General features: G+C 36.9%; 1 protein-coding gene across 1 annotated transcript in view; it reads right to left on the reverse strand.

The window, feature by feature from the left end:
- Positions 1-56: 56 nt before the first annotated feature.
- LOC123718828 overlaps positions 57-12,635 on the reverse strand; it is a 34,208-nt gene continuing 21,629 nt past the window's right edge. Inside the window, exons 5-6 of the mRNA XM_045675736.1 lie at positions 2,790-2,820; positions 57-229 (exon numbers count right to left, since the gene is read on the reverse strand). Of these exons, the coding sequence (XP_045531692.1) occupies positions 57-229; positions 2,790-2,820 (204 nt within the window). The remainder of the gene's footprint in view (positions 230-2,789; positions 2,821-12,635) is intronic.

Here is a 12,635-nt window from a genome sequence, read left to right on the forward strand (position 1 = left end):
CTTCCTTAAGAAACGCTCAATTGTGGAAACGACAGAAGTCGAGATACGGATGGTATTTAACATTTATGTTCACCAGTTATTTCTGAGAGCATCGAGATGATCTTGTTTGACTTAAGCACGTCTCTCAACTCAGGTAACAGTCTAGATTGTATCATCAAAATCGGTTTAGTAGTGAGATATCCATACATTTTCAAAATCGTCACTTTTCTACGTTTCAGTTGACAGACGTCTGAATAATAAAAAAAAAATACTTTATTAGACAAAATAAGGTTTCGTTGTTCGACATCATTGAATGCCACAGTTCCGACGTTTCATGGGCATTCCCGTAAGCGAGATCGACACTCACAATAAAACCAACGATTAGCGATACACTATTTACAAAGACCCCACAAAAGCTCATTCATAACTCTAAGTGAATTTATGTACAGACACTAACCGGCTTTAGGGTCAATAAAGCTATTCGACTTCCGACCACTCTAAAGTGTAAATTGTTATAGGTCATTTTATTCGTCGTAAAAAGCAATACTGTGTTCTGTGACCGGACGTGGAATACTTGACGTAAGTGCGTGGACATTCATTAACGAAAATCACTTACTAACTTACATTAACTAAAGTTATTCACGCTTGCGCACTTGTCTTGTTTTACGAAAGAGTATTCGCCGGTATAACATCTAATTTGAGTCAGACAAAAGTCGTATGCGGACTTGTTTCATACATCGTTATGAATATAGCTTCTACTAAAGTGTGCAATTTTCATGCCTGAGGTGGAAAGGTTCTGTCTTTGTGCGTAGTAATACTCGATCGTACGGTGAAGGAAAACATCGTGAGGAAATCGGTATGGCTTAGACTCTAAGAGTTGACGGCGTGTGTCGAACACCTAGGCACTTGTTTATGAAGAATAATAAACAACCATGAAACAGATGTCCTAAGGCCCAGACCTAAAAGGTTGTAGCGCCACTACAATGCTTCTAAAGTTGAAACGCGTATAAAAATATAATGTATACATTCCGTTAGAAGCGATTAAATATCACAGGTTCAGTTGTTGCTTGCTTATTATCTCATGGTCTATGCATCTAAGATGAAGAGAATGGTATCAGAAGCAGCAAAAGAAGCAAAAGTTCCATTTTCAACCAACCACCACGGTTATTAAAAGGCAACACTGGCCTGACCCGATTTCCAGTTTCACTTGTCTCAGTATCAAAGTAAAACAGCGCGAAGACTACGAAAGAAAAAGGAGGCAAATTTTCAAACCAAGAATCTTCCAACCACGCAAGACTCACTTTTACATAATTAGCAAACTTCTTCGTACCTACTCTTCATTACTGAAGGTCGTGCCTGCCTTGAAAACCGATACGTTGACTTGCTACCCCCACACCATAGCTTGTCTTAGTGCATGATGATGAGATGATGTTGAGACCCATAATAGTCTTAATTTGGTCAGAGCAACTGGTAGACGATCGAACCCGAATTCTGCTGCCATCACTCCCCCGTATCATTACCAGTTTGTCGAGACTACCCGGCATTTTCCTGGCAATATGGGCAAAGTAGCGAAGCACTCGTTAGTAAATCATAGTTGACAATCTTCTGGTGATGTTTAGTTGGTTGAGAATGGACTTATTCATTCTTTTTGCAGTCCATGGTATTAATGAGTAATAATCGAATGCAATAAGTATTTTTTTATGGAACAGCGGGAAGACGGACTCAACTGATAACAACTAATACCGCCACCCACTGACACTCTCAGTGCCAGAGGTCTCGTAAGTGCGACCTTTAAAAAAGTGTTACTCTTAGATAATTAGCAATTGCAACGTGAATTTTTCAGCTAACAAATGACGTAACGTTCCCACCGCCATGTCATGACGTGAATGACATCCGCCGAGGCGTCGCATTGATTGCGTTTGCATGTACGTCAATTAAGATTCGCGGACCGATGCGTCTTCGGTTGCACTAATTATCATCTTGTCAAGTCTCCGTGTAATTATGCATATGGACTGACACCGACGTTGATAAACGCATCGTATTAGTCTATAGCCATTTGAATGATATCAGGATTACTAGTCATATTTACTGTGCGTGACAATGACGAATTTGATACGTTTCCAGATCATAACATGTAAATTGATTGCATGATATGTCATACATTTCTGGGTCAAAGAGTCTTATAAATTTAGTACAGTATATACTATTACATGGAGCCGGCCAGTAAGAGTGTAACTGTTAACAGACATTGCCAATTTAATAGAAATAAAAATAATAAATCAGTAGCTTCATCTTTTACGTCTGGGCCTCAGATTTCTGTACTGTTTCATGATCATTTGTCAATCTAGTAGACTAATAGGTGATCGGCCTACGCACGCCGGAGACTTTTTGGGTCTAAGGCAAGCCGGTTTCCTCGCAATGTTTTCCATCACCGTACGAGCGAATGTTATATGAGGACATAAAATCAAAGTCCACTGGTGCACGAGTACGAGGATCGCACGCTGAAGCCACTAGGCCAGCGCTGATCTTCGTTCCCAATTTAATGTCTTCCAAATGTTCCTTGAATCAGTAATTGATTAACACTTGGAAGTACTTTCTGCAGCGACACATACTATCGTATGTGTTACAATTCCTATATTCAAATGTAAAGGCTACAGAGACACAGCGAGAATATGTGTTGATGATGAATTAATTAAATTAATAACTATAAAAAAATAAACAATACATACACCCTATAGTTTCCAGCAGAGCCGCACATGAAAACAAGATAATATAAAATGAGTTTCAAAAATAAGGTAATTTAAACATACCGAATATTACAATTCCTACCGTGAAGGGGTCCTGGAACAAAAGAAAACCAAATGTTAGTAAATTTATTCGCATGGCTTATTAAAAATATATATATTATGCGTAGTGTTGGCTTAGTGGCTTTAACGTGCGATTCTCATCCTGTAGGTGAGAAGAAAAAACATCTTGAAGAACCCGACATGATTTAGACCCAAATAGTGAAGTGTGTCAAGCACAAAAGGTTGCCTATCCGAAAACCAAGTGATCACGAAACAGATACACTACCTAATTTGAGGCCCAGGCCTAGTCAGCGGCTTTTTTTATTAAAAATATAGTTATGTTTTTTAAGACAGAAACATTTCATACATAATATAAATTAAGCGCGCGTCCTAAATCAATCTTATAACATTCCGATAATCTAGAATATTGATTAAAACATTTAATTATTTAGACAAAGATAAAAGACTTTACAAATTCAATTGAAGATCGAATATCATTCATAACACTAAATCTTACTTCTAACATTCCCACGTATATTCAAAAAATTCAATCGCAAATGCACGGCTCACAAAAAATATGAACAAGCCAACTGTTCCCATGGATATACAAGTTTGAACCTTTTAATGTAGCCATAATCATCGAGTTATTATATGAAAATATGTAATAGAGCTAATAAGTGTTGGTGGGTAGCTACCTCAGCGGTCGGCCAATATTGCGCCCATAATAGCCTTAATATTCTCATCAATGTATAAAGACGGGCTGGAGAGCGCTGCGCTCATCGAACATTATTCACGTTCGTTCAATAAATATTTTATGCTTATAATGACTACGTCGTGAATAATTTTCGATTCATTGTAAAAATCTTTTCTTTATTCAACCAGGCATACGAAAAAACAGCACGACGACTTACAGTCGAAGCAGTTTCAAAATGTTTTACACTTGGTAATGACGCTTCATTAATTACCCCATTCTGACCCAAGCTCCTTGACAGGTGTCAAAAATACCATTAAAACACGTGTATTTCTAGCCTAAGGATAATTGTTTATGACACTTTGGGCATGTACCTCATTACCCTCGGATAAAACAAACAAAAATTGTCGGGCAATTAATCTCAATCACAAAACCGCAAAACAGTAAATAATAATTAGTCATCGTGTGTCATTACGAGTAATATGTGTCGGGCGTGTAAATGATATTTTCGTGCGGATATGAAAATGGTGAATGAGTATTTCTAAAATAAGAGGCTAATTTATTATCGGCCGCGATGCAGAGGCGCGGTGACGCAAACATTCGCCGACAGAAATTAAGCGATGGAATACTGCATCGAGCGAACCGAACCGCGGATGATAGAGCCACTATAGCGTGTGTCCACACACGAAACTACCTCATACATCAACGTGTAGACAAATAAGATCACATTACTCTTACACAACTGAAACCAAGCGCAGAATGCGAAGAAAATAAATGAGACAAAACACAGTAGCAACGCCTATACAATACTAGATCGGATGCTTAAGCAACCTGTCAATAAAGTCATTAAATTGCGCATAGACATTGTTACTTTAATTAAGACATGAGGAATGCGTGTATCAATTTTTTCTTTCACGCTTCGTCTATAACATTGTGAATTTAATTGCATGCCTGTTAGCGGTTCACCCCGTGGATGTGTCGTTAATAGAGCGTTGTCTCTTCATTTTGTTTTAACGTTCAGTGACTCTGTTATTTCGGAGCGACTAATAAATTGCGCGATGACAGGTGTCAGCTGCTCGAACGCCTCTGCACTCTTGTGTCGATGTCTCATTCCTCACGCTCTACTCCTAAATTCTCTTATTTCATCAACGCTAAGTTCAATTTTCGTTCCGTTCTCTCGCCATTCTATTTGTTTTCATTAGCATTATAGTTTTAGTACGGCTAATCTGAATCGCGTGAAATTATCGAGTGTGTTTTTACGTCACGAACATTTTCTACTTCGTTTACGATTTCTTCGTGCAATTTATCATTTTAATTTATTTCAGTTTTGGTATTATAATTACTCGTTATATTTAAATCAGAAATAGAATGCTTTCGCCTTTACAGCTTGAACGCAACACGAACATAGGTATGCATATGTATCGACAGATTGTTATTTTATAGCCAGAAACAACAGAAAATTAATCTCACATAATTTAACAAAGAGGCGTTTTTAATTATCAATCATTACAACATCTAAACAAATGAACATCTAAAATTAAACTGAAGTTCAACAAAAGATAACGAATCCGTTTCCTCCGAAAAACGAATAAAACGCATGATACGGTATAAATCAGAGATATATGCATTTCTTTTTACTATCGTTAATTACAGAAGGGCGTATATAAATAAAGAGCGCGCGCCCATGGAGGCGGGCTCGAGGCGATCACCGCGCCTGCGCCCGCGCCGTCGTACTTGTGTTGCGACAAGCAAATGCACTTATCCTTCTACCATGAAAAAATGTTGCGAGCCGCTTTCGTCGGTCAGTTGTACCAACAATGCGACGCGCTCTTGAGTCATTGCCTCCAAGAGGTTCACTTTGTACCTCCGGACAACGAATAAATAAAACAAAACGCAAACGAAACAATAAGAGACTTTTGTTTTTAATGATATTCACCTGTTTTGCCGCACGTTCCACAATTTCATCAATGAACCACGATTATAATCTCGATTAAAGTGATAGAACGAAACGATTAGCTTGTTATTAGTGAACACAAAACGGAATCACATAAAACTGTCATCATTTCGCGACTAAAAATAAACGGAAGTCTTTGATAAATATAAATATATCGCTCTGACAAAAATGAATATCAATAAATTGAAAATGTTAAAATATATAATTGGTTATTGTAAATAGCTGGAAGGCTCTTATGCAAAACAGCTCATTCATCGGGCCAACTCAACGACGGTAGCGAATATAAATGATTCTTACAGATTGCACCGGCACTGCACAAAGAAAAGGCAACGCCCATTGACATTTTTTAATTACTCCCTAACTAATTTTAAATTATTGAAAATCAATAAAGGAATGTGTTATCAAGTCGAACAACGATAAGGTTTAGGTATACGCTCGAATGTTAATTATCTACAATACACAACTTTCACAAAGATCCACTGACGTCGAACTTAGCAATTTACATAAATCCCAAAGTTTCACTTGACAAAGGCCTTATTAAAATCTTCGGAATAATTTTAATTTGGGATGACGGCAACATCATTAATCTTAAACACGCTAACAACTTTACTCGATCAACAAATAAGCGCATACAACGTACGTTTTTCATTCGGTAGAAATAATTTGAAATGCAAATTCTAAAACAGCTTAATTGTAGAACAGTACCGAATATTGTTTAGGGGTCTACCCTATTCCTAGTTAATTCCGTTTAGTCAATTGATTGTGGTACTTAACCCGTCCGACTACAGCTGCGCGTAAATCTTTCTAACGGCCGGCTCGCAAATAAAATCCCGAGTCGAGAATTCGTGATAGCGGTTATCGGCGCGTCCTCATCTCACTTGTCTTTGTATTTCGTTAAACAAATAGAGGTCTTGTTGGGTCGGTCCTAATTAAAAACTATATTCAGCCGCAGCCGTATGGTGGCCCGAAGTAGTTAGTCACTCCGTCTGTCCAGTGATCACCACCCAGTTGTTTCGTGTTATGTCTCGTGGATAAATTATACTAAGCTACTAATTTAACAAATTACCTCTCAATAAAATAACACAATTACCAACAAAGACGTCACATAATAAAACGTTAGGAAATGATTGAACAAATTACGAATAAAATGTAATTACCGACTCCTAATTACAAATGATATAAAATTGAATATTTAATCGATTTATAATTAGAAACAATTGAAGATACAGAAATTTTAATCAGGATTGAAAGTGGAAGTAGCCGACCGCGGCGTCGAATGCTTGTTTAGCAGCGGCCAGCCCACCTCGACCGCGCGTACTAAAATCTGATCTTATCTCTTATATTTTAATAGGTTTCCGTGGCGGCACTTCGCTGCTCAGTAATTGTACAAAATATATCTACGGGAATAAATCCAATATTGCGTTTTGAAGCGACCACGGATTGGTTTGCCACGCGTGATTAAAGCTTAAATCAACACACAAAGTAATTACATTCGTGCCACACTTCATCACAGATGCGAATTGTGATTAAGTATCGCCCGCCTTTGGTGCCGAGCGCGGGGTATGTCTTCGCTCGGAATTACTCTACGAATCGTTAGGGAGCAAATCGTTCTGACTTAATTTAGGCAACCCGAAAGGATTAGTTAATACCGACGTTGAATGTTTCCGGGGGAGTCCTGGTAAACATCCACAACAATTATTGATTGTATTTGAATTAATTAAAGCGTGTACCTATATGTGAGATGCTGAGAGTATTTTATAAGACATTACTGAACCGTTGCCAAACAAATACAGTTTGTTGAACTATTGTTAAAGCGATATACAAGCGGACATGACAACAGCGACGTATGAATAGATTTTTGATGTAGCTTGACAAGTGTTCATTGTAATAAATTAAACGTCGATCATGGATGGAACAAGAAATATTTCCACATTTTACCTACCGCCGCACGGAACGGCAAATCTTAAATCTTAGGTTAGACATCTTTTAAATGGAATTAATTAAAAGTTTCCCATTCAAAAGAGTATTAGCGCAAGGGTTGTAGCAAACTTCTTTTGTATTCTAGAAGGGAGTTTTTCAGTAAAACAAAGCCGAATCTACAACAAAATATAAAAGTTTTACAATAACGTACACGCCCCGGGCAGGGTGTTCGTCAAAACAGAAAACAATCCCTAACTTGCCCATCTTCTTGCCGAGATCAATATTTTAAAGAAAGCGATAATTTAAAAGGGTTAACAATGGGACATGTTTTTGGAAGCGTTTGATCCTTGTTCGCGGTTTTAGAAGAGGTAATAAAGATACATTGCTATTTAATTTTATTCTATTCGATTGAATGATTTAGTTGCTGTATGTTAATTCAATTAAAAAAACGTATACGAATCTAGGGAACATATCTACTAAGGTAATACCTACATAGCCTTCTAGAGTTTCTAGAACTACAGTAAATGGGTTGACCCTATCATGGTTACATAACCGCAACTGAATAGCACATGTAGTGCTTCTGTTAATGCAGTAGCTGTGTCTATAGACATACCTGCGTATTCACAGTATAATTAGGCTGTTACACAGCTCTCGAATTCGGCAGTGCCGTGGGCGGGCGGGCCTCGCTCTCACCTACTTCGCTGCAAGCGGCCTTACCCAATTAGCCTTAAAATAATGAACATGTTTTATATTTTCACTGGAGCGCGCCGTGTTCATCCCGGTTTGCCCCGGGAGGTCATGCCTCGGCCCTCGTTCCAAACACAAGTACAGTCAAGTAACATAATTACAAAGGGACAGGACGGTTGAGCTTTGGATCCGGATGTGTACCGTTTTGTGTGTAAACGATCCCCATAATATTCATGTTGTGAACTTCACCGCTCCTCATTAATGTAGTCGTACTCAGCCCAGACTCCATTGTCCGGGTAACAATCATGAACATTTATTTGTTAAGCACAGTGTAACATACTATTATATCTATGAAAAGGAAGACCACTTTAAATTTAATTAACACGACGCCTAAGTCGCATAACATTTAATTAGTTAACGAAATAAATTCGTCTTAATAATTGAATAAGGTTAGAAAAACCACACTAACGAGTATGCGGTGCCGGAATTAAATATACGTAATAAGTGATTAACAGTTTCATGCCTCTTAAGTCCACAAATAACGCGACCGCACTAAAAGATTTAACTAAGCTTGAATAAATAATCAATTTGGCGTTGGCCGCGCGGCTTGTGATCGATTGCCACAATAGCGGCCGGATGATATACTCCGCGTGCCGCGACGATAAATATTCCAAGACAAATGTTTAGAGCGTCTCCAGAGAGTTGCGGTGACACTAAATTTAAAAGCTTCAATTGTACAGAAATAACCGTAACACGGTTAAGATCTTTCGAAAACAAATCGTGTATCGGCCGTTTGACGACAATCGTGATTGACTGCGCAAGTGAACGTCTCTAATATAAACAAATTAATAGGGAGCCGGCGTGCCCACGGTGGCGGACGTAATTTAGATCACTCCGCTTTGACGTATGGGGCTAGGGATGAGGGACAACGGCCCGATGTCATAGCTGACATTAAAAAAATATTTGACGCAAAAGTTGTAAATCAGCGTCGCGCCGCGAACGTCCTTTAGACGGAGTAGCTTTTATAACGCACGCGCTTCCTGTCTAGAGATGTTACGATTATGATTCAAAAGGAAACATAACTCGACGGTGATGATTTTTATGAAAATAACTCATATTTTACTATGTAACAACGCATCTATTTTATTGTTTTATTAAGTTGAATAACATCGTTACATTGCATCATTTCGAAACGGTTTTAAGATTTCATTATCTAGACCTTAATGGTTTGTAACATGTGTTAATCACGTTCTCCGTGGGGTTTTATCAAAACGGGAGTAATTTTAAGAATGACTGCGCCTATAAATAAAGGAGTCTTTACATTAATTATGAGCTTAATTATGTTAGAATCCCTTTGATTTACAAGCCGCTCATTGCCACCGCAAACGAATTGTAGTGGCTTAGTGAAATTTCTCGCTTTGACTACCGCTGCTCGGATACAATTATTTTTGTCTGAAGATAAGTTGAGATGAAAGTGTTTTCAGACGCGTTGACGCCTCTACCATTTGCAAGGATTAGCCGTTGGATGTACCGAAAAAAACACGTGTAGCCTGCTATTCTTGTAGGATACCTATAGTTTTATTTTATTGAAAAACTATTCCGTAAGCGTTTGAAAACGATGACCAAACGACACTACACAAACGAATTTATAAATAAGTATAGCCGATTCTTAGACAATTTTAACTTTATGTGTAAAATTCGCATTTATAAACTGAAGTACAAATTGGCGAGTGTTTCAAGTGTTTTAAGGTTCACTCAAAACCCGATCCTTATTCTACACAACGTGCCGACTCCATAATATAATAATATTTAAAGTACGAATAATATTAGTTTAATAACAACCTTGAGCCAATAATGATTCCACGTTTTATTCAGTCCACCTTCAATATCTGAGAAAACTAGTTAAAACTATACGAGCGCAGACAGGAGCTGTTCTCAATTTGGCCAGGGGTGGAGAGCTTGTACGCCGCCGGCTTACGACACATACAACCGCCAACACATCTATAGATCCCTTTCCATGAGGAAGTTTTACTTTAGTTAACGAATGCACTTAACTTATTTACAATACTTTAAGTTTAACAAAAAAAACTTTAAAATGAGCTTTCATTAGGATTTTATTAGAAGTCCAATGTCCAACAAAGTATTAATTCCGCGTTGTTTATATAAAACTCGTATCTAATATTAAACAATACAACACCATCACGATTGTTATATAGTATAAAACTGCTGCACTGTTTGTACTTGTATTTCTATGAAATATTAAGTGTGTAAAAATTATCAAACACTAGCATCGTCAACAATTCAAAGATCGCCAGTCCAAAGCGAACGATCTGCCTATGCTCTATTTCTGCCTGGTTTAGAAACAATAGCTTGTATATGCAATTAGTTTATCGGATAGATGGTGGTCGAATGTGTCGTAAATCTATTCTCTTGCCACCAGTGGGCGCTGTACGTACCGTATGTAGATTCCACTCGGGTAATTAATGCGCCCTGGTAGAGTTTCCCTCCACCCCGGCGGGTTTAAATTGAGTGCCCATCTCCCCTATGTACGATATCACCGATTCGAGCAAATTAAAACTTCGCGACTAAACATTGGTGACCGAAAATAAAGGACGCAAATTATTTTCGCAGGTTGAAAGCGGTTGATTAATTGTTATGTGCATTTATTGGTCGAATTTATTTAAGGATTCATTTGGAAGTTGGTTTCGTAGCTAAGTATAAATTATAATTATTCGATGGCTGAAGAACGAATTTTAAGCGAAACAATATTTGTTAATGTTTAATTGGTATAATAATTTTAACAGGAAATTTAATCACTGAATATTTAACGACTGATTTAAAGGAATTGAACGAGGGTTCAGGCTTGGATTGGATATATGGTGATCAATATTTCTATAATCTTTACTCAACTAACTGATTACGGCTATAACATTACGTTGACCATTCATAGCTAAAGCAGAACGCAAAAACCTATTGTAATTCTTACCTGAACTATAACGAAAGATTGATTGTTCTAAAATAAACTTAAATGTTAATGTAGTATAAATTATTAGGTTTCACGAGAATGTTTACATATTTTTAGAACATTTGTCAGATGAAATTTAACCAATTCATTATTTTTACGAAATATTATTAATAAGCAACAAGTGTTCTAGTTGCAACGTTTTTAAGCAATCTGTTTTAGTGTGTGAACTTACAAATCATCAAAATAGAGACTTAAAAAGCTTGAAGGCATAAACTCACTTATTATCCGTGCCAACAGCTGCATTTCGCATCAGCTTGAATTATGTGCAGTTCCTCCTTCAGGATAAACATATTTGCATATATTCCATCGATTTTATATTATTTCTAAGAAATTCAATTTACAATTTATTTCTAAGAATATCACTCACAACCGACTCTGCGTGAATTGGAGTCAAGTTTTAACGCTAAATATCCAATACACTAAAATCTAATACATTTTTGACGGAGGTACAACTTGAACACACTATTTTGGAGTTAAATGATATCATAGAAGTTTATTAATTTAAAGGACATACACAACGTAATAATTTATAAGAAATCATTTGTGATACACTTTACGGGCATCGTCTTATCTACACTAATATTATGAAGAGGAAAGATATCAAAGTTTATATGCATTGAAATGGCTCTAAAACTGCCGGATGAAAATTCGGTTCGGTAAAATTCTTTCACCATTAGAATTCTATATTATCTCGAATATAGGCTTTATTATTATTTATAAATTAAATTAGGGTATGAAAGCATCGGTTACATTACCCATGTGAAAATACCAAATATAAACACATGGAACCGGAAACTATTAACAATAGAGACAAGTGATGTACTAAAGTTTTATAGAAGACAAAAATATCTACAATGTTACCACATCTAACTATTATGGTATTCAAAATCATATGACATAAGAGATGAAAGATTGTCAATTATTTTGGACTGGATGGACTTGTAACACGTTATTTACAAATGGGATAGAAAAAAATTGGAATTGATAAGTGAATTCGCAGGGTTCACACTCAAAATTAACGATAGCACTGATGAACATTTACTATTTGTACGACGACCCCAAGCTTCAAAGTCTCTTTTAGCTAACTGTTCTGAGGATACAGAGAGGTATGACCCAGATATTGGATATTATTAGAATACATTGTACTTTGTCACGCTATCTTAGCCTACAGGAGTGACGCCCCTTCTCATTATCCCTTCTGTGGTGAATACCAATTTGCAATAACAATGATTGAACCACAAGGCTCACTTTAGTTAAGATTCTAATGAAGATTCAAAATCTTGATAGTAGTGATAATTTATAATTGCATGAAATAAAAATTAAACACGGTAATCTAAAGCTGACAGGCCGCTTATAAAACTGTTCTACGCGCTAAAGGTGGAAAAAGATAAATAGAAAATACTAATTTAAACAGAATGGTACCCAAAAGAAAATATTGAACATAGTAGAATATAAAGATGAGCAATTTCGTGTCATTAATCTGATTGCTAGTAAGTCGTGATAATTTTCAAGCATGACTAATACCAGGGCTCAAAAATTTTGTAATTTCAATTTCTCAAATTATCTCTACGCTATAGTTATCAGTTTTGCCTA

The sequence above is a fragment of the Pieris brassicae genome, chromosome Z (genome assembly GCF_905147105.1).
Source record: "Pieris brassicae chromosome Z, ilPieBrab1.1, whole genome shotgun sequence".
In the NCBI taxonomy this organism is placed as follows: Eukaryota; Metazoa; Arthropoda; class Insecta; order Lepidoptera; family Pieridae; genus Pieris; species Pieris brassicae.